Here is a 24,370-nt window from a genome sequence, read left to right on the forward strand (position 1 = left end):
CCGTCGCTTAAGAAGCTAGGTACCTCCTCCTTAATAACTCTCCGCAGCTCTGTTAAAAAGGATAAGACAGTATCATCTATTCCATCGCTATTGAGTTTGTTGGCCCAATCTACGGTAGCCAACCGACTCCGTATAACGTCATAATTAGCCCTCTTAAATTTATAAACTCTTATTTTTGGGTCCCTTAACGTTTTATATAAAATTATATTTGGCATTTCCAAGTCGATAGCTGGATGATGAGGCATGTCCTCACGAGTTAAGGGGTGAGTACAGCGGGACGTCGCTACCTCCAGAGTACCAAAAACAAGGTCGAGATAACGACTGTTGCCGTTTATTACGGTATTATACTGTTCTAAATTAAAACTGGAGAGGGTTTGCAACAAATCACGCTGGTACTCATTAGTTACATTGAGTGGAAAAAGAGGTGGCAGATTACTGGAGCCAACATGCCATTCTACATATGGAAAATTAAAATCCCCCATCAAAAGATAATCAGCATTACTGTTTTTATCCATAAATTCTCTCAAGAAATCAGTCAAGTTAGCCACTTGTGCGTCGTGAGAAGCACCGGAACCGGGGAGGTAAACGCAGATGATATGTAGGTCGCGCGCCGCTCGCATTACGTGAGCACGTATTATAATATGAACCATATCGTACGGGGCATCAATAGGCGCAGCGAGAGCACGCGCACCGAGTGTTCGACGAGTTAACAGCATGACGCCTCCGCCCACCGAACGCACCCCGCCACCCGCACCGCGCCGCGCTAAACCGCCGCGCACCGGCCGATCCCGTCTATGCACGTCATATCGGCAATCGCTTACCTCTGAATCCATGAAAGAGTCCAGCAGCCAAGTTTCACACAATGCCACTACATCATAATTATGAAGGAGAAGCCCCTGGGTGAAGTCTGCCAGTTTACCGCGAATGCTGCGCGCGTTTTGGAGATATAGTTTAAAAGTCATTATAAATTAGTAATACACGCAATATGTAATAAAAATTACGCGCGCAGCAGTCACGATATGAGGCAGCTTTTAATTGTAATAGTGTTGACAGAGCAGTATGTGTGTGGGTGTAACTGCTGTGTGAGGTTTGTGAGTGTGTGAAATGTGTGTATGATTGTAGCAAATACAAATAGAATTTAAGAAGCATGTTTCGAAATACAAAAATACCTGCGGAAATCTCAAAACAATACATCACTTTTTTAAACTGTCCAATTGTTCTAATTTGAATATACGAATAGCGGGCGCCTTGTAGTGTTGACGTACATAAATTTTTGCATTTCGAGTCCAGACGTTCTGAAACCCCAACTCCTTACATTTGATCTTGGTAGCCTTTAGTAAAGCTTTGTTGGTAGAAGTTAGGTGTTCATTTATATAAATAGGCTTTCCATCTCCCGGTAGCCCTATATCTGTGGATACTAAGCCGCGCCTCTTCCGCACCGCGCTCAGGAGGCTATCTCGTAGGTAGATCGACTTGAATTTAACAATTACGGTCCTTGGCAATCCCTTGGTATTTACACGGGAAGGAAGTCGTGTAGCATAATCAATATCCTCTTCAGCCAACTTAACCCCGACCACAGACGCAATCTTACACATCATTGGTGCTAACGCCTCAGTTTTCTTTTCAGCAATCCCGAAAATTTCAAGATTATTAATTCGTGCCCGCTGTTCGACATCGTTCAGATTCAGCTGTACGGCATCGAGATCCGATAATTTTGATCTCAGGAGTTTATTATCGTTTTCAATGGTGGTCATTTTTGTTTGTAAGGCTGAAAATTCCTGTGATAAATTAGTAATGACTTCACTATTTGAGTTATGTTCCGTTTTTATGTTATTAAGTGTCAGAACCAACGATTCCATCCTCTTGTCAAATAGATCATGCTGTCGATTTATTCGTTGCACCGATTCCTCAAAAACATTCAATTTATCTGAAAACTCATTCAGAATATCCTTTTTAATAGACTCTAATTTTGAGTCGAAATATTTTCTTAATTCCAACAATTGACCCGTGATATCCAATTGTGGGGTAGGTGAAGAGAGAGCAGTGGTCTTCGCTTTGTTAGCGTGCTTCGTACCGCCGCGAGACATGTTAACATTACAAATGCCGTCCTTTGAATAGGTATTATTCTGTGTACCGGTAGTACACGCGCGCACGGGGGTGGACGAATTGTCGCCCTTGGGAAGCGAACATACACATGAAGGGCACACCCACAAGTTCTTCTTTTCTTCGCCGAGACCCTCAAAATATTCTCTTGTCATATTTATGCAAAGTACGTCAAAAGTTTCTGTGCATTTGCTACATTTCAAATAGTACCGGTCCTTTATTTTGCCCTTACAGCCTGCGCAATCTAGAGATTAATGCGAAATGCGGATCTAGAGATTAAGACCTTCGTTAAAACCACTCATGCCTGAACAAGGCTCTTGGACACAATCCATAAATAATACACAGGGTATATGTAAAATACGTACAATGTCGCTGGACTGTATTACTAACGTCATAAACACAACTTTCGCATTTTTACTTTCATACAAAAAAAAAAATTAAGTTTAAGTGTATCACTCTGAACCATAGGTTCCCAAACTTTTTGGCTCACTGCCACGCAGAGGACCCGGGTTCGATTCCCGTAACGGGAGAAATATTTGTAGAGAAGAGAGAAATAAATGTAGGCCACATTTATTTCTCTCCTGTGTTGGGTGTAATTTGTGGTTCTCTATGTGTGTATTCACGGCACCCGCGATACAGAATTTCTCTAGTAGCTACTGCTACTAAAAATAATAAAATAAAGTATTATCATGTTTAAATAGATAATTCAGGTATCAACGCCCTCCAATTGCTTCTGAGGCCGCTACCCCCCTGGGACTCTGCAGCGCCCTCTGGGGGGCGTTATGAACCACTTTGGGAAACTATAAACTATAAACTCTCAACATTCATAACTCTGTGTGGTAGTGGGGGTCCTTAAAAGTCTACTTTTGGTAAATTTATTGTTTTATAAAAAGTCGTGGAACATGGAAAGTCATGGAGTCCATCGTCACACATTTAAGAGTCGATCTCGTACTATACGGTTTCAGAAGAGCTTTCTCCCACGTATAATTGGGGTGTGGAATAACAACACACTCAAGTTGTTTATGATGTTAGTACTATAGTCCTGCGAGGTTGTTAGTATTTTAAAAATAACCCTTATTGTCTGCATCGATAGTACCTGAGATTCGTGTAAAATTGATTAGCACCTTTATTTATTAGGATAACGTTGAAAATAGCTTAAGTGCCGCCTCGTTTGTGTTGCCAATAGAAAAAATTGCGTTCTAGATGACTGTCACGATATCCGGTTTCGCTTGATCCAGTCAATAATATCATTCTGAAGGCGTTGTAAAGTAGCTCAAGGATATATGTAGGAATTGGTAATTAAATTGCACCTTTACTGTGTCGGTCAATAGCCTTAGATGTTCCACTATGCGAAGCGTTATGCTTCTACTGTTATTTAGGTAGAGCCAAGGATTGGACCGTCCTTGCCGTGTTCAATATTTCCCAAATAATACAACCTTTATGTAGGAAATGACATATTTTTCCGGATTTAAATCGCGTATATTTGTTTTTTCAAACAAACCGACGTTTCGGGCCCTTTACAGGTCCCATGGTCACGGTTGACTGAGGTGGTACAGTCTTCAACCAGTTATGTCTAATATTGATGCAAACCACCCTATTTTTTCACTATGGTTACAGTAGTTATTAATTAAATACCTCATTTTTAATTTTACAAAGAAAACATTCCAATTTACGCTATATTAAGTTTTACAAAATTATTTTATTGAATGAATTTTTATTAAGTTCAATTTATTATTAATTATCAATAGAAATTAGAATAAACTAAGACATATTAATTAGCACTGCAGTCTTATGTCTGTTTGGGATTTTTCATTAGAGGAAATACTGGATCCCAAAGTGGTGGTACGGAGAAACCATCTTCCCTGTTGAAATTAGGATGTTTTTTAATTTCATTGGCCTCTCGCAGCATCCTGGGTAGATAACGGGCTTCTTTTGCAAGGACCTGGTGTTTGTCAAACTTCATTGAATGTGTAGGTTTATCCATGACATGCTTGCAGACTGCAGACTTGTTTACGCGACGGTGTTTGACATCAGCTATATGTTCTTTGACGCAGGTACAAATACTTCGCTTTGTTTATCCAATATAAGAGAGACCGCACTCACAGTCAAGCTTGTAAACTCCTGCATCCTGTAAGGGGATGTTCACGGGTCTCAGGAACTGAGAAATCTTTAAATCCGGAAAAATAGTTTCATTTCCTATGTGTAACAATCGCGAAAACCTAAGAACTCGATACTACCTTTATATTTTTGGAGTCGGAGTGAATACGCATCTAGGGCTTGCAATATTCGAACATTCGATTTTTAATTCGGAGAAATTAGAATAATTCAAATAATCCGGGATATATAAATAAAGCACAAAATACTATAGAATCTGTTTTATTATTAGTCTTAAAAAATAAAAAGTTTACTAATTGTTTCATATTAATGCCATAAATCACAATAAACCTTTCAATAATCAACATAAAAATTGTAATCAACAAAGAAAGCAAATGCTTTATAGCATATACAGGAATAACGCGGAATATTATCATAATTAACGAACGGGTTACGTTATCAGTCAATCGTTTCATTTTCTAAAGCACACCTGAACTGAGTACTTGAAACTACTGGGAATAAACGAAGCTGATTGCCCATGTGTTTTGTAGATGGAAAAATTCTTTCACACTCCACACTAGTTGGTGGTATACTTGGACAAATTCATAGGCTTGGCCGAGGTTTCCGAGTGGCGCCAAGTGACTATTGGGCATCGTCTTTAGTATAAGAAAAATAATTCGAATATTCGAAGTATTCGAATTGCAAGCCTTACGCGTATCTTCTTTTTTTATATATATGTAATAGACACACGCTTGGCTACAATCTCACCAGATGTTAAGCGACGATGTGACCGACGATGAGACGCGTTTGCCTAAAAAAATGCCTATTCACTCTAGCCTTGAATAGCCCCAAATTGTACTTTTCGGGAAATACAGATGCCAGTAGGGCATTTCTTTCCTTTGACGTACGCATCAGAAAGGCGGAAGCAAAGCGCTTTGTGCGAATAGGTGGAATATCAACGACACAAGAATAGAGTGCTCCGGACCTTTTAGTCGACCGAAGGAGGTACGGTGAGGGTGGAACTAAATGGAAAAGTTCCTGCGCACACTCCCCGAAATGTATCCAATAGAAAACCGACAAGCATGCTCTGTCTCGGATCCGCTATATTGGAAAATTTTTGATCCCGGTAGAACCTGACCAGGGTCCTTCACAAGTTTTGTTCGAAAGCCACGTACTCATCTTTGACGCTTTGATCGGGTCGTTTATCACGGAGACTAGACTGACTCGGATGTTGAATGTTGCGCTGTAACTATAGTGAAAAAATAGGGTGGTTTGCATCAATATTAGACATAACTGGTTGAAGACTGTACCCACCTCAGTCAACCGTGACCACGGGACCTGTAAAGGACCCGAAACGTCGGTTTGTTTGAAAAAACAAATATACGCGATTTAAATCCGGAAAAATAGTTTCATTTCCTATGTGTAACAATCGCGAAAACCTAAGAACTCGATAATTTCAATATTTCTGGCGAGGCTAAACAGTTCGGTGGCACTTGCAATCCCAGTCCACTCGCAGGTTCCGTAGCTACGACTTCCTACAACTGTTATGGATAGGCGTGTCCTTTACCACTAGGTGCACGACTTGTTCGACCCGATTTGGTGTTATTAAAAAAAAATTAAAACTTGGTATGTGGTTCTGGAAAACCTATGTTTTACTGTGCAAGAAAAATGCCATCACTCAGATTATATTATTTAACTATTGCTCAATTTTTATTCGTATTATTATATCTAGGAAACTTGCGTTTATTCAGGGCAATGCCGTGACGTATTTTCTGCGCAAACTATGGTATTGTACCAATGTTGCTCAAAAACTTACTTTACAATTCACTGAAACACCATTGCAAATTTGAAAAATTTTAACAATAGCAATTTTAAAATAATCGCATAAGACGGTTCATCCTAAAGTGGTCACAGTAAAACGTGGCATAACGTAATTTGCACCCATCTATCATGTTACCTTGTGAAACTGATAATTGATCTCAAAATTTCCACGCTCATTTGACGTATAGGCTGTTGCTTGTACGCCTTTGTCTATGCGACAGTGTGTTGTTAAAAATAAATTACAGAATGTTCTTTATTTGAAAAACGATAACATTTAGACCGAAGTTCCTTATTGTGAAGTGATTTTCAAAACGTTCTATATTCAAAATGCCTTAAGTGTTGCTGTGTTTTAAAAATATAGGTATATTTAGAAGATTTTTATTGTTTTTGTGGTGTGTTCATACGTTTTATGGCAAAAAGTTTAGAAGAGATTTTAATTTTCAAAAAAACTGCTTTACGTTATTTATTGGCTAGAGAATCAAGACTTTTAGCCTTGGGGAAGAAACCAGTTAACAGAAAAATTGCTAATTTTATCAAAAATCATGAAGATACCACTGTTTGGACTAGTTTTCTCGATTCTCTAAATGAAGATTTGACAAGAAATATAAATGTATTCGAGTGGAAGATGCGACAAGAAAGTGTGAAAGAAAATACTCCTAGACTTTTTAGACTTAATTCTGAGTCTAGGGATTACTTGAAGCAGCATCGAATTCCTTTATGGTAAGCATCAATTGTGCCGTACAGCCTAATAGGTAGTGGTAGCCTAATTGTTTGTGGGTCCAAATGTAATTTTAAATTTACCATAAACTTTTCGACGTAGCAAAACATCGCTATGGAACCTACACTTCGAAGAAGGTTCACGACCCACGGAAATCGTGCGAAGTCCCCAACCCGCATTGGATCAGACTGCGGACTATGGCCTAACCCCTTGCCTGAGAGTTGACCCGTATTTGGCAGAGACTTACAGAGTAATGCTTGTCATCGTGGTGAAAAGTTTTTTTTATGATACTAAAAGACGGGACGAACAAGTCGGGCGCCTGGTGGAACGCGACACACGTGTTCATAACAGTTGCAATGCCACTCAGAGCTTTAAATCGCAAAGATCTGAGGTGCACTCCCACTGCGCCCGTCACATGTCAAGTCCCATGTCAGCCAGCCTTCAAAACTGCAACACAGTAATGCTGGCATTACTGCTTGGCGGCAGAAATAGGTAAGGTGGCAGTACTACCCTGGACGAACTCTTTCACAAGGACCTCTACTGCTACTACTTTAGGTCATACCAATGCAACCAGAGCATTAACAAGTGCATACTTGTCTAATTAACAGAAACAGATTCGTCAGCAACACACAGCACACAAATAGTCGGTAAGGTTTGTTATTAAATTCAATTAATCACTAGCATCTGATTTTAAGTCATCTCCTGCTTAGTGACGTTATATTGCGCTGTTTCTCTCGCTGTGGCCAAACCACCCTTTGCCGTTAGTTGAGTCTTCTTGACTGGCAGTGAGAAAATTATTCGCAGTACACATTGCACGACGTGTACTACTACCACTTCATTTTCAACTTCCGTTTGTCTTGCACTGATAAACAAGTCTGCGAGATTCTTGCGCCTCGCAGTTACGTGCTGTCAGCACTTCGGCGTTTTCGTCCACGATTTTGAGTAGTCCACACTCCCACTGCGCCCGCTACCCTGAGACATACATATGTTGCCAAGTCCCATGTGCCTGTAATTTTAAAAATTGTCAAGATTTGCTAATCGGAGTAAGGTACTCGCCGATTTTTGCCAAGGATGACCGCTTTATGCCCAGCATTCTTGCCGGGTCCGGCGTAATGTATCGAATAGCTTCATATAAATTGTACAGCCACAAGACTTTCCGGCAGCTTTACCAACCCGGCAAATTCGCCGAGAGTCTCAACAATTTTTTGGCATTTCGGGATTCGAGACTGATGTTTTCAGTCTCGGGAATATCGAGACTTTTTGAACTTAAATTACTTAATTAAAAAGTATTAAATAAGTATTAAATATCTACTAATACAACAGTATTTTTTTATTCTTGTTACATGGACATGGCAACGCTATAGAGTGGAGCTTAGTATAACATGTGGAGATTTGTAACAAAATCAGGATCTCTGTATATGAAACTGTATTAAACGCCCTTTATTTAAAAATTCACACCATAAAAATTGAGTTATAATAAAGAACGTGTTTTGACTGTTCAAATGTTTAGCCTATAAATATGGAAACCTACATTTGAAATAGTCTAGAAAGTTTTTCCGGGATTTTCAGACCGCACCGAATCACAATTTTTTTTCCGGGACGCCGAATTGCAGCTGAATTGACAGCCCTACTCCTAATATTAATGCAAACCATCCTGGTGGTTTTGTCTATATTATATACATAACTGCGTAGGCATAGTGGGAACGAGGCTTTATTATGAACCTCATCCTTTTTGAAGTCGGTTAAAAGTTTCATAATCAAATCCTGTACTGTATATGATTCACTGAAGCATAAAAATCCAATGACAGATCCCAGTGATACATCAAAAGTGACGAAATTGATATCTAATCGGTTATCTAAGTGTCAGTACTTCTTTTGAAGTGGCATATTGTAGTAGTGAGTGTAGTACGTCCCGCAACATTGTTGAGTGATTTATTGGAAATTGTGGGTGAGTTTTTGGAATAACCATTTTGATCCTCCAAAGAACACTACGCTTGTATAATTTTTGGATGCTTTATTTATTTTTTCACAAAATTCGTTTTTTTTATGTTTTGTATTTTGTTTTTTCTTTCTTAATTTTTTTTTACGAAATTCGAGGAGGATCATATTAGTAAATAAATATGGCTGTCCATAGCAGTTGCAGTGCCACTCAGAGCTTTAAATCGCAAAGATCTGAGGGGCACTGCCGCTGCCGGCACATTGGCGGCAGTACTTCCCTAGACGAACTCTTTCACAAGGAACTCTACTGCTACTAAAAAAAGTTGGCGCAATGTTCATTGGAGGCATCGATTTATTTGTAAATAATGAAAGGGAAATATAAATAAGGGAATAATGTAGGCTAGGGTTCCCTATATTTATAATTTTACTATTATTATTAGTTTTCATATCCTCCATGTACTCTTTTTCGTGGCCTATCTAATCGCACTGCTATTACAATAGTGTATAACTCAAAATATGTGAAATTCAAGATTATACCATTGTTAAATGTAAAATTTGATTTTCTGCATGTCAATAAAACCGTCGTTTGTATATTTTAAAAAACAACTAAAACTTAACTACTTAACTCAAAATGAGATACGCTTTATATGAGCTAGTTCTGGCCAAAATAGTCCTAATGAAAAAATATGAAATTATTTAGTCTCTTTTTAAATATGCGTATTTGGCAAGTAGGAAATAACGTAGACATAAATTTACACAGATCTTTCATGGGAAGCGAGTAATTAGCTTTTCGTCTATTCTGAGAAAATACACTTTTCTTTTCTGTTAATACACTATTGTATTAATTTGATTTATTTCACTGGAACATATTCACTAAGTATCATAATTTTCAATTACAGCTACACAATTATTCTTTTCCGCACATGCACTTTCATATTAAATACATAGGTTATTTTATTATGCACTGTTCACAATTAATTGCATTTATTATTTCAATGAACAATTGCACTCTTAGTCGTTTGTTAACCGACTTCAAAAAAGGAGGAGGTTTTCAATTCGACTACTTTTTTTTGTATGTATGTTACGCGATAACTCCGGTATTTGTGAACCGATTTTCATGATTCTTTAAGAGGGTACCTCCATAGTGGTCCCATTTAATTTTGAAGAAAATCAAAACTTGGCGAATAGACGTAATTCCACGTAATTTTGAGGTCGGTTTTTTTAGTAGTTCGTCCAGGGAAGTACCGCCATCTTATAAATTTCTGGCGCCAAACAGTAATGTGAGCATTACTGCGTTTCGGGTCGGAAGGGTAAAATTACAGGCTCATGGGATTTGTCAACTTATGTCTCAGGTTGCGATGACGGGCGCAATGGCAGTGTCCCTCAAATTTTTGCTATTTATAACTCTGATTGGCACTGCAACTGTTATGGACAGGCGTGTCGCTTACAAACAGACGCACTTAGTTCCATCACTTAGTATAATAAAAACAAAAAAGGCGGTTAAAAATTATATTTATGTTAAAGTTGTTTATGATCAATACCAAGTGAAATTTGTAATTTCATGTTGCACCTTATAAAGGAGACCCGTGCACGGCAGTCACACAATAATAATAGCAATGAGAGAAATCACAGTGCCCCCGTAAACACAATACCCTCTTTTAGCGCAACAATGAACGCATTGTCGGGCAACGACCTTCGACTATCGATATGAGTGGCATAACCATAAATAAGTATAGAATATTATTCAAGTGTATTGGTACTTCTAAGAAGTAATGTGGTATTATCAAATTTTAGAAGGTTAAGAGGTTTAAAACAAATAGATGAATTTGGGTTGCGATTCAGGGTACCCGAAATACTAAAATAAAAATTACAAAATCAATAAATAAAAAACATTTATTTATAGAATAGAATAGAATTATTTATTTCGGACCATGATCCATAATAATGTTAGTAATACAGTAAATTTTTCTTACGTGCTATGGTTAGTTTAATACAAAATTACTTAATTTTAGTGAAAAGAAGTGAAAGTCTAGACCACTACCCTACGCACGTGTAGTTGCACCCAATGTTGTTGGTAGGGGCAGTCCAGCCTATTGGCAACAACGGCTAAGATGCTATTAGCGCTGCCGCGCACACGCATCATTAGTGAGGCAGCCTTCTTGCGCATAATGGCATGAAAGCCATCTGTGTGGGCCTCCGTGAACATGCACTACAGTGTCGCGGCAGCCCCATCAGCATCCTTTATAGGGAATGAAACTATTTTTCCGGATTTCAATCGCGTATTTTTTCAAATAAACCAACGTTTCGGGCCGGTTTTGAAGGGTGCTGGTGATATTACAGGCACATGGGACTTGTCAACTTATGTCTCAGGGTGACGCGCGCAGGCCCCTCAGATCTTTAACTTCAAATTCGCGATAAACGTTAAATCATTTACGATAACGCATAAAGTGTATTTATATGTTTTTATGGTTGTAGATATGATAAAATTCCTTCGCCACTCAATTCCTGTTCGGTAATTGAATTTATCTTTGATGTATCGATTCTTGATATAATATGTATTTTTACATAATGACACTAATTCTCGTTATATCCAATTACGAGTCTGATAACTTTTATCTTTTAAATATTTGTATTGTGTAAAAAGTTAACATTCCTGCATTATCTGTCAATAAATTATACATGCTTCGACCAGACAAAATATAACGCAGCACGGAGTACTAAAAAAACCGACTTCAAAGACTACATCTATTCGCCAAGTTTTATAAACCAGGTACCGGGTTTGCCACCCTTAGACGTGGGATTTTTTCTTCAAATTTAAATGGGACCAATACTGAGGTATACCCTCTTTCCAATAAAAAGAGAATCATCAAAATCAGTTCACATAATATACGAGATATCGTGTAACATACATACAAAAAAAAATCAGACGAATTGAGAACATCCTCCTTTTTTGGAAGTCGGTTAAAAATATTCGGTAGAGCACTATGGGTATTTATTTATTGTTTATTAGTTTTTCTTTCAAAAAAACTCACTCGATCGACCTCAAAGTTGTGCTTATCCATTTCCGTTGTGGGAATTACTCATGCCAAGTTTTATTGAAACCGGCAAACGGAAAGTGGATGAAATTAAATAAATCGGATTCATCCCTTAATTTGCCACCCTTAGAGGTGGGATATTTGAATGGGTTCACTGCTGAGGTACCCCCTTTCTAACAAAAAAAGAATCATCGTAATCGGTTTACAATTGTCGGAAAAATCGCGTAGTACACACAAAAAATACAGACCAATTGAGATCCTCCGCCATTTTGAAAAAAATATGTCTTTCATTTTTAATTATTCACTTCTTTTTATTGAGTAGTAATGAACAAAAAGCGTTTTCAATTTTATTGTTAGATTCAATATTTTTATTTACTAACGTAAGGCTCTATATATATTGCGGCGTTACGGAATGGAAGCGAATTTTTAAAGTTTATGGTCAATCGTGAAACGTACAAACTAAATACGAGCCAAAATCTTCCGCGGAATGCTCGAGCATTCTTGAGCATGCTCGGATGCGTACAATATCGTTACATCGAGCGTAATAGTAATAATAATATGCCAGACAACTTTAACTTTGCCTGTAGTGCTGTAGCACAGTATTTACCTACCTTTCATCTAAGTAGATCTTGTTAATTACACCATTGCAGTTAACCTATTAGTAGAAATAGAGCTCCTTGTGACTCCTAGTCCAGGGAAGTAGCGCCACTTTACCTATTTCTGCCGCCAAGCAGTATTATTACTGCGTTCCGCTTTTGAACGATAAGGTTGCTAGTGAAATTACACGCGCATGGTACTTGTCAACTTATATCACAAAGTGACAGGCGCAGTGGCGGTGCCCCTCAAACCTTTGCGATTTAAATCTCTGGGTGCCACTACAACTGCTGTGGACAGGCGTGTCGCTTTTCGCCAGACGCACGTCTTGCTCATCCGGTCGCTTCAAATTTTAAAAAATCCATGGATGAACGGTTGCATCTTAATTAACAGGTCAAGTTTCAAATTCGTGCGGCAGCTTACAGTATATGCACACGGCGGCAGACGCGCTGTAGTGAATCGATTCAAACGCGCGCAATGTGCGTTGTAAGCAAGAAGATTATATACTTCATTTTTCATGTAGTTGCTGCATTTAAAAAATTAACTGAAATTAACAAACAAAACCTAAATTAAAACTGTCTCATATCAAAATGCGCGATACAGACGGGCAACTGCAGGTCGTATAATTATGCGCAGATAACGCGCATTTACGGATGCTTATTACAAGCCTGCAGGCAGGGAATTCCACTCCATAGCCGTTCGTCATATAAATGTCATGTCCAACTCTGCGAATCGTCGGTTCGAGTTGTACTCTAATACTAATAGTTATTATATTACCTGTATAGGTGAATAAATTATTATACAAGCTATAAAACGCGGACAAGGCGACTAGAAAGAATACAAAAAATGTGAAAGATGTATATGTAAGAATAAGGAGTTGGGTGGTTGTATAATAATTGTAGATGAATGTGTGTTTTGTTTAGAGGTGTGTTTGTGTGTGTAGATATGTAAGAAGTGAGTGGAGTGTATGGGATGCGAATGAAGCTTCATACTTGACATTGTGTTTTAATTTATTTTATTAATTGTAAGGACAGTATGCGATGCGTGCAACTTTGTAAGCGACCACTCCATTTTTAAAATATAAATAAATTAATAATTAATATACTATTATTTCTAATGTAAATTCAATTTAATTTAATGTAATTCTTAGTTATTTACTTCGTTGATAATGATAATATTCGGTTAATAAAATTCAATAATTGTCTAGGTAATGTAACGTAATGTAATTAATAATTTGTTATAATTATTAATACAAAGATCGAACACTCAAATCTTTCATAGATTTCTCATAGATGGCGCTACGACTAAAAAGTCGTTGAAAAACCAAATACAAAGACACGACGCAAGCACACAGAAAAATTCGTGAGGTCCGTTGGTTCGTTCCGTGGCTTAGTTGGTATAGCGTCTGGCACGGTATGCAAGAAGATGTCGGTTCGAATCCGACCGGATCGAAGGAATTTTTTCTGAGTGTTTTTTCTGAGTGTTCGATCTTTGTATTAATAATTATAACAAACTATTGGAGTAATTTCACAAAAAATAATTGAATATCAATTCAATAAAAATTTAGCTAATTAATAATGTTTTTATTTTATTTTATTTATTTTAATTTGATCGAATAATACTCAGGTATTTGACAGGAACTATTTTGAGCGGATATTGAACGGAGAATAAGTGTGGACACCGTTAACCAAATTAAAATAGTTCATTTCCGAATAGGTTTTACAGGAAACAGGGCAAACCGTTATATTACGTCAATCAATCAGAAATTGCTAGACTTTTAATGTTAAAGAACCTACCATTTATTTGTCCGTAGTTGTGAAAGAATTCGTCAAAAGTTTATGCCGCCAAGTAGTAATGTAAGCATTTGTGTTTCGGTTTTTGAAGGGTATGGGTGCGGCAGTAATTACCAATGGTCGGAAAAAGAGGTTCCACTTGATTTTTATTTTATAAAATACAAGTGCGCATTTGGCCTCCATCTCACATCATCGAAAGTGACGATGAGGTCGACAATCGAGCATGCGCACCTAAATAATGCTTATTCACTTTCGCCTTCAAAAGATCCAAGTTATAACGTTCAGGGAACAAGTCTGCAGGCAGGGAATTCCACTCCATAACCGTTCGCCATATAAATGTGGAAGCGTAACGCTTCGTGCGAATCTTTGAAATGTCCACAGCATAGGGGTGGAAGCCAAGCCTACGCCTAGTCCCCTGGTGATGGAAAGGAGACGGCGGAATTATATCGTGTCCGAGTCACCTATAAGCCTCTTCTACGCCACGCTTGTCATTTGAATCCAAGTGGCCAGTTGGTAAATAGCAGAGCCATCCCAAAGGTGGCAGCAGTACTCCATACGCGACCGGACTTGTGCTTGATACAGCTACCCAGCGTTTACCCGTCGGCGCGTAAATAACACGCCGTGTGCATAGGCTGTTATTCTTATTGCTTTAATTCCTAAGTTACCTAAAGTGCATGTTTACTATCAATTAGATATTTTTGCGTAGATAGTAAAGACGTAGGCGGCGCCGTTTTATGTTTTTCGACAGAACGGTGTTTGCGATCGGCATGATATCGGTGTAACAGATAATTTTTAGATGTTTAAAAAATACACTGAAATATTTGTTCTATCAACCTTGACCTGTATTTTCACAAGGATATAATACTGCTACCAAAAAGAATGTTTGTAATAAACACTTTAAAATACGAAACAATGTACTCCAATAATTGTAACTTTTTTATAAAAAAAAATCGACTTCAAAATTTCGTGGAGTTGCGTCTATTTGCCAAGTTTTATAGAAATCGGTTACCGGAAAGTGGACAAAACCGGATTCATCCCCTAGTTTGCCTCCCTAGAGGTGGAATATTTTCTTCAAATTTAATTCAAGGGATCAATAATGAAACCATCAAAAAACCAACCATAAAAAAAACCATCAAAATCGGTTCTCAAATGTATATTATAGTATATACAGTTCAATTGAGAACCTCCTCTTTTTGTGAAGTCGGTTATAAACAATGTTTGTATAAGAAATTATATTGAGATCGTCATACAACAATGAAAATTATAAAATGAAATGTGCACAATAATTATAAAATTAACAATTCATTAATAATAATCTTGTTCTTATTAAATTACATATCAAATATCATTCTTTATCAAGGATGGTAGTAAGTTGATAACAAATACATGACTCGAGGAAAAAGGAGGAAATAGTACAAAACTATGATTAAAATAAAATAGAAAATACTCAATAGCGTTACTTTTTTAGATCCATAAATTCATTTACAGAGTATAAAGAGTTTTCCAAGAAAAGGTCTTTCAGCCGGCGCGTCAATGTTTCGTCAGATGGTTCAAGTCTGAGTGTCGTATTCCAGATCTCTACTCAATGCTCAAGTCAGGATTTGAGCAGACTTGAGTATGATTTCAAGCAATGGAAATACGACCCTAATGGCAATGACTTGAGTATGATTTCTAGTGCTTTGAATCATACTCAAGCCCTGACTTGAGCATTGAGTAGAGTTCTAGAATACGAACCTGAGAGTAGCGGGTAGACGCTTATAGTAAGTAGGCCTGATGCCATACGTGGGGGAACTGTTCTCAATAAGAATAACACTTAATAATAAGAATAACTCTTAAAAACTCACGATACGGAACAGTTTACTCCAATAAGTCGAAGTGACATTCTCTAAGCTAACTCGTCGAGATCAATAATGTGAGCCCAAACGCAAAGCCCACACTTTAAGCAACTTTATGAGAAGGATATACCTATAAGTAGTTTGTAAGTTGCCTGCTTATCGGTATTTTACGGGATATACCACGGAGAGTGTGCGATGGAATTACACGATTGAATTCCTCCTTCCCCTTTCCATCACCGGGGGACTAGGCGTAGGCTTAGGTTCCACCCCTATGATGTGGATATTCCAAAGATTCGCTACGCTTCCACATTTATACGGCGAAAGGCTACGAAGTGGAATTCCCTGCCTGCAGTGTTGTTCCCTGAACGTTGTGACTTGGACCTTTTCAAGGCGAGAGTGAATAGGCATTATTTAGATGTGCATGCTCTATCGTCGACCTCATCGTCACTTTCCATCAGGTGAGATGGAAATCAAATGCGCACTAATATTTTATACAAAAAAAAATTCGCCGTCTCCATAACATTTTTAGATCTTCTTTAATGTAACGACCGAAAAGGATGTTGGCCCCGCCCCGACATCAAGAACACGCAGTTAGTTATGTGTGCCATTTTGGGGCATTCGGCTATTTGAAGTTCAAATTCAGGTCTTGTGCAACTAAGTCCTTCCAGTGATACCTGGGAACACTCGTTCGTTCCAGGTACATTGACTTTACAATACGATCCTCTGTCCATCTGTGCCCAACTATTGCGGCCTCGTTTTTTTGGATCCCATAATGCCTCTAAATAACAAATTGTTTTTTTTTTCAGTGGCGGCATAATGACAGAAACGCCAATAGTTCGATTGGAGCAGGGGCAGCTGCAAGGCCGTCTCGTTACCATACCGTCCGGCAGGAACTACTACAGCTTCCAGGGCATTCCTTATGCTAAACCTCCCCTGGGATCTTTGAGATTTAAGGTACGATACGAGAAATTCTTAACGATGAGCATTTTCTTTGGAACCAAGTCTCTCCCTGCCGTAAAAGTGAAATATTTGTCAAAAGTTAGTGATTGATCCACAGATTAGGAATTCAGGAACCTTTAGTCTTTGAAGGTTGCACTTTCTTACATTGTACTTCCTTAAAACTCCTTAAATAGTAGAATCTGCAGAAACCTCTACAATGACTAAGCAGAAAACTCAATATTAGCGAAGTCCAAAAAAGACACCGTCAATAAGCAAAAAGAAGAAGCCTTTAGCGTCTTTCACCTTTAGGTATCTTGAGTGTTGACGTCACATACATATGAGAACAGCTTTTTTTAAATACCAAGTTCCATTCAGAGCTTTAAATTAAAAGAGCTGAGGGCACTGCCTCTGAGCCCGACATCCGTGAGACGGAAATAGGTAAGTAAGGTGGTAGTACAGAAAAGGTTGTAAACCACAAATAGAGAACAATAAAAATAGACTACTCGGTCCAAGAATTTATTGTATAATTAAGGCGAAAGAAAAAAGAAAGGCTGTAACAAAAAAAGGTATAAAAACACTCCGTACTTAAATACTACAAAATCATGAGACAAACTTACCCCGAAAGTGCCGAATTATACAAATATTCATAGGTTTAAGTGGTATTAAAATTAGTACTTGATTTAGGATGGGAACTGGTAAAAAGATCAAAAGTAGATGAGCAGGAGCGCTCGCTTCAGCGATTAGGCAGAGAGTGACGACGGAACGAAAGAAAGTGAGAATGATGAGGCACGGAATCAGAGAACTATTCGAAATTTAAAAATAAGTGGCCAGGAACCAAAGAAAAGGTGATAAAAAGATGGGGATGACGATAGAGGAGTTCGCATCGTCACAGTATTTCCCTGGACGAACATTTTCACAAGGAGTTCTACTTTACTACAGGTTTTAAGACATTCTGTGTTCTAAACAAAAATTTATACCAGCCATTGAGTTCATAAGCTCTTACCTCTTCTATGAATAAAATAGGACTTTCCGACGGCCCCTCGATCGATTATATTTGTTAAGAGCGAACATGCCAAAAACGTTTTGACGTCGGCTCCGCCCAAATTTGTGAAACAAATATATGCCTGAAGTTCGCGTGACATGCGACAGGAGATGTTGAATTTTGCGCATTAAAAGTAACAAATTCGTTTTAGCGGAATAACTCTAAAACTAAAGGGATTAAAAAAAATCCGTAGTGACAGTTGTCGATCATGCATAAATATAATTAATTATCTATTTTTTGTCATAATAACGTGTAGCATTTCGAGGATAAATCGAAAAAATGTGAAAATTACAGGTCATTTGTGATTTTTATCTATCGAGGAAACTTTATTGTTTTATGTTTCTGATTAATGTCTATGCTTGAATATATCGTGTAGTTACTCATACAATATTTTATTTTTAACTTTAAAGTGGATATACCCCTCTAAAATCAAATCGAAAATTAGGAATTTTTCTTCTGCTCCCTCTAACTACAAATACAATACACACATTAAGGCCTATGTTATAAATCTATTAACTAATGTAATGAGCTAACCTAACCATTATGTAGTTAATCTCGTTATTGCACTAAACAAGACCAAAATAAAAGCAAGAGCTGATGCAAGATTTTTAAACAAACATTGTACTGACTGCAGATGTACTGTTGAGAGATTGCTTAATCTCAACAAACAATAGAGTGATATTATACTGGTGATAAGATGTTTTAGGTTCTGCGAATTATTCAAAATCTTATGTAACTGAAGTGATCTCATGTGAAGGCTGATAAGTTGATTTTGATCCTCAGAATTTTAAAAACCCAATTTCTTATATTGACGTCAGAAGTAAATACTTTGCGACACAGAACAATAAATACAGTAGAAGTGGTTAGTTAACGTCAGACGCGTGCCAACTATAGGTCTCGAAAGACATATCTGAACTTAGTCCGCCATTTTCGCTTTGTATGGTATGGTTGTGTCATTCTTTCGTGCAAATTCTCTGAAATCCTAGAAAAATGCCTTGTTGTGCTGTTTTGGAGGGCAAAAGTGATAGCCGCACCAAAAATATTATCCGTGGTTGTATTTCATCTTATTTTAATACATTTTCAATTTTCTGTTTAACGAAATGACTTATTTGTTACTAGAAACGAAAGTAAAGTTTCTGCCCCTGCAATATGGTCGCTTCTTGTTTAGAGAACTAAATTAATAACTCCAATAGCTAGATGCTAGATGGTAGCACATTGACTGAAATTTCAATATAATATCAAAACGTTGTAATTTGAAAGAAAGAAAGAAAGAAAAACGTTTATTCGCACATTTAAGTCACTTTACATCCCTAAATTATAAACATAAAATTAAATTGATAGCTATTTATTAAATAATCTATAAATAAGAATGCAAAGTGACACAAAAGAGGAAAAGGAGACGACACAGCAAAAAGTCTATCTCTGGCGAGAGAGACGCTGATTTTCAGTCGTTCCTGTTGCATCATCGACTGGATGTTGAGAGAGCGGTACATATTATTATGTTGTGTGTATCCTCTGTTGTGACATATATATTCTTAATTATTTTCAATACGAAAACCTTAAAACCTTAGTATTATATAACAATTAATATTTTAAATCTGTCAATAAGTATTTACTGCTAAAGAAACACGGACCTACAACAGCGTAATCATGTAAATAGAAATATACAACTTTAAGCATTACATTGGTATGTTAGTGCCATTGACTTACAAATAAATGGACGACGGGCCTAATACAAAAACCACGAAAAAAATGTCCCAAGTCAACCTATTCGAAATTTAAATTGTAATGTCATCGCAGTATCGCGCTGTCCGTAGAACAAATGAAGACTAAAGCGGAGTGTCGCGCTCTGTATACGATTTTAGCGCCTTACAAGTGCGGACACTTTTTAGCGCGGACCCGACGTCCATATAATTGCAAGTCAATGGTTAGTGCACATAAATATAACAAGCTGGCTAGACTAAGAAACTTCCGACATCAGAGCATACGCTGCTTTTCCAATAACATAATTTTCAGTTCAGTTTCAGTTCAATTTGTAATAATAGGTATTGATGGGTCAATACCATTTTTTTTCAACGATATGCCAACACGGTAAAGTTTAAATTATATTAATAATGAATTACGACCAATCGATATCAAGGTTTTGTAATGTTTCAAATTAAGAGTGTGTGAGTTTTGGCGACAGAGGTTAAGACACTTTCAATGCTTTCTTTCTACCGTGGGTTGCCACGTCACAATTTCAGCGTCCTCGTGTTGCCCATCGATATTTAATTAGAAACGTGTCACACTGGCCACAAATTAACAATAATAATGCGTCAGACAACCACACCAATTGTCTGGTCTTAAACTAGGAAATTTCCTGTCCTATGAGTACCAGAACCCCAAACCAGAACCAATTTAGTACTTTCATTTCCCAAATTAGTAGTGATGAAAGAGACTCGGTCTTTTAAAGCCTTTTAATAAACCGCGACTAATTTTAACGCCTCACGACTAGTCTAGTATTTTAACCCTCAAGTCATGATTCATAAGACTAAAACTGAAGACTAATTCGAGTCGAAGTCTTTTAACCCTAGGAAGCTTAAAACGACTAAAAAGACTAAAACGACTGACGCCTCATAGCCTCGAGAGTCGCGAGTCATGAGCCGTATGGCGTGATTTTAATTCTACTCACAAGGTATTTATTTTACGATTTTTATTATAAGTAAATAAACGTGAGTACACTACATACTATTTACGTAATTTTTATTTATAAACTTCGGGTTTAATAAGACATAAAATATGTATAAGTCCTTTGCAAACAACTCGAGTCGTTTAAGTCTTTCAAGTCGTTTAAGTCTTTTAGTATAACGACTGAGTCTTATTAATAAAAACTCGAACCACCAGTCTTGATTTTAGAGTCGAGTCCTGTAAAATGGAGTCGAGTCGTTATAAAACGCCTTAAAAGACTGAGTCTCTTCATTACTACAAATTGGTCCTGGGAATCGGACCTGAGACCTCTTCATCCAACTTTCAAGGTCCTAATTCTGATTATTTTAAATCATCTCAGTTGTGTGTCGATAGAGTACGAATGACAGCATTTTGTACGTGTGGTATTCTGCTAAAAGTCAAAGCTTGCCGTCGTGTGGTGGCTAGACATCGTGCGTGCGTGGTTACCACGCCGGACTACCACGCAGAGGTCCCAGGTTCGATTCCCGGGCCGGGAGAAATATTTGTATGGCCTACATTTATTTCTCTCGTAAGTTTGGGTATAATTTGTGGTTGTCTATGTGTGTTCATGGCACCCGCGACACAGGGTTTCCCTAGTGCGGGGCTATGTTGAGTGTGTTCGTTGAGTGTTCGTTATTTATTTATTTATTTTATTTTTACTATTCAACTGCCATTGCAATTTTTTGATATTCTGCTCTGCAATGGCGACTGGATGGTGTAGTCTACTAATATTATTTATATTTAATTAGACGACTAAATAGCTGATTAAACGAGATAGAAATTAAGATATGCATAGTAATTTCCATGATGGTTTTAGTAAAGCAACATCGATCATTAGTGATTGAATGAATGCCAACACTGCCATTCCTCTGACACTCTATTGAGTTCTCGAGTCCAGATTTTGATATTCGACTCGTTAGTAATTACAAATCCTGTCATTCGACTGACAAATTAGTAATGTACTAATTTTCGTATTGGAATTATCTGAATGATCATTCATTACTAATCCATAGATTCCATAGAGCATTTCTGCCTAGCCCTCTCTGACGTGGTGGATGCGTTGCAGGCGTGTCTGGAACGCGCGCGTGTAATAGCAGGGCAAATACGTTTCGAGACGACACTAATACACCGAGCTTTTCTAAGATAGAAGGATTATCCACTTTGTGGCGTAAAAGTCAGACAATAGTGAAATATTATCATAATTGCAATATAATCTTAATGAAGTCTCAATGGAATTACAATTAGCAGAATTAGGGCCCCTGATGTACGATCGATCCTAAATACATGGGATTGGTTTTAAACCCTGCTTATATTCCGAAAAGGCATACGTATCTTAATCTCAACCAGTCGATAGTACATTTGTATTGAAGAAGTAACCAGCAGTAATCGATGTCTTCTAATATAAAATCTTTTACTGTTCCAGGCACCACAGCCTCCAGAACCATGGGAAGGCGTCCGCGACGCTACATCGGAAGGCAACGTTTGCGCGCAAATCGACCAATTGATCCATAAAGAATTCATTGGGGACGAAAACTGCTTATTCCTTAACGTGTATACTCCGAATCTTGACGGAGAATTTCTTCCAGTCATGGTTTTCATCCACGGTGGAGGATTCAAGTTTGGTTCAGGCAATTCCAGCTTTTATGGAGCTGATTATCTAGTCGAAAAGGATGTCATTATCGTAACTATTAATTATAGATGTGGTCCGTTAGGTTTCTTAAGCTTGAATACTCCCGAAGTCCCTGGAAACGCTGGTTTGAAAGACATCGTACAGGCTGTAAGATGGGTTAAAGAGAACATTCACAATTTTGGTGGAAATTCCAGGAATTTGACAGTTTTTGGTGAAAGCTGTGGGGGAGTCGCTGTTTCAATCCTCACAGCGAGTCCATTGACTAAAGATTTGATCAGCAAAGGTATTATACAGTCAGGCACCGCATTAAACAGTTGGGCGTTCCAGAAAAATCCTATAGAAAATGCAAAGCAACTTGCAAAACATGTCGGTTGTGAATCTGAAGATGTGGATGATGTTTTAGAGTTCCTGACAGCTACTTCTGTTAAAGACCTAGTCCACGCTCATAATAACATGCACACTCCTGAAACATTCCTCACCAAAGGAACAAATCTTTTTGCTCCGGTAGTCGAGAAAGAGTTTCCAGGAGTAGAAGCAGTATTGACAGAGGCGTTTATAGATTTGCTGACATCTGGACGTGTTGCAGAAATCCCAATCATGATTGGCTCAACAACTCTCGAGTTCACTCACGAAAGAAATGTAGACGACTTGCAAGCTTTCATTCCGGAAGACTTGAACATCGCAAGAAATTCTCCTGAGGCTATTGAAATTGCTGAAAAGATCAAGCAACTATATTACAAAGGCAAGGGACCCGGCGTCGAAAGTTTGGTTGAGTATTTCGAATTGTTATCTGATAAACTGGTGAATATAGACACGCATAGATACGTGCAGTACTTAGTCCAGGTTTCGAAGAAACCTGTTTATTATTACAAATTTGATTACGTCGGAGAATTGAATGTTTCGAAAAAACTAATTGAGAGTTTCGGATTGAACCACGCTGCACATATGGATGACCTTGGTTATCTTTTCAAGAACGACTTTCAAGAAGGTGTGCAACCAACTTCCCAAGATATGAAGATGAGGGAACGAATGCTAAGGCTTTGGACCAACTTTGCTAAGTGTGGGTAAGTATCTTGATCCCAATATCGGCCTATACAGACAATTAAGGACTGACACCCAAATCCAAACTTTTAAGGTTAGAGTGAATCTTTTAGACAAATCCGTACATCGACGATCATATCCTATCAATTATTCAGTTTTTTCTCTGTCAGATTTGCCCCAATTAAAATTCTAATTAGAATATTTTAAATAACGTAGGCCTTGTAAACAACATCACTAATAATATTATAGCAGCTTTCAGTTATATTTACTGTTTTGTGATAGTTTTATTGAACATGTCATACTCTGCTGTTTCTGAAGACGGAGGAAAATTACATTTACAGAGTTCTCAGTGTTCGTAAAATGTTCAATAGTCATGTAGTTGTTATCGACAGTTTTATCGACAGGATATGAAAGAAGGTAAAATTTGGCGAAAAATATTTGAATTGAGAATGTGTTTATGAATATGTTTTTTTCTTTGTGTTTTTAATAGACATAATTCTAAATATAGTACGTGGGCTGCACTATAAGTTACCGGAATGAATAATAAAAAAATACTATTATAATAAAAATACGAATTTATTGTTTCTCAAAATATTCTCCGTTAGCGTTAATGCACTTTTTCATACGAATGAACCAATTTTGAAAACATTTATGCCATTCCTCCGTGACAATCTCTGAAACATATTTTTCATACACTTCGACAGCCTCTTCAGGTGTGAAAATCGTTGATCGAGTAACTGGTTCTTAATTTTTGGAAATAAATATAAGTCACAAGGTGCCAGGTCGGGACTGTACGCGGAATGGCTCATAAGGTCAACGTTGTTCACCTTTAAAAATTCATTTGTCTGTCTAGCCGTGTGAGAATTAGCATTGTCGTGGTGCAAGATCATACGTCGTTTACGGTTATTTTTACGCAATTTGTCAAAAACTTCCGACAAACAAATGGTCGTGTACCAGTCACTATTCACGGTACAACGATTCAACGATTCTCCAAAGCAACAGTAGCCACGTGTTCAGTCTTATTAAAAAAAGAAGCAATCATCTGCTTAGAGGCACTTTGCACGCGCGCCACTTTGGTTGG

General features: G+C 37.7%; 1 protein-coding gene across 3 annotated transcripts in view; it reads left to right on the forward strand.

The window, feature by feature from the left end:
• LOC113232259 (juvenile hormone esterase-like) overlaps positions 1–24,370 on the forward strand; it is a 67,961-nt gene that overhangs the window by 40,163 nt on the left and 3,428 nt on the right. For 2 of the 3 annotated variants that reach the window (XM_026466924.1, XM_026466926.1), the window contains 2 exons: positions 16,738–16,885; positions 22,042–23,312. In XM_026466924.1, coding sequence (XP_026322709.1) covers positions 16,738–16,885; positions 22,042–23,312 — 1,419 coding nt within the window. Of the gene's footprint in view, positions 1–8,644; positions 8,685–16,737; positions 16,886–22,041; positions 23,313–24,370 lie in introns of those variants that run through there. The other variant, XM_026466927.1, reaches the window with a different exon arrangement.

The sequence above is a fragment of the Hyposmocoma kahamanoa genome, unplaced genomic scaffold (assembly GCF_003589595.1).
Source record: "Hyposmocoma kahamanoa isolate Upper Pololo Valley unplaced genomic scaffold, ASM358959v1 67, whole genome shotgun sequence".
In the NCBI taxonomy this organism is placed as follows: Eukaryota; Metazoa; Arthropoda; class Insecta; order Lepidoptera; family Cosmopterigidae; genus Hyposmocoma; species Hyposmocoma kahamanoa.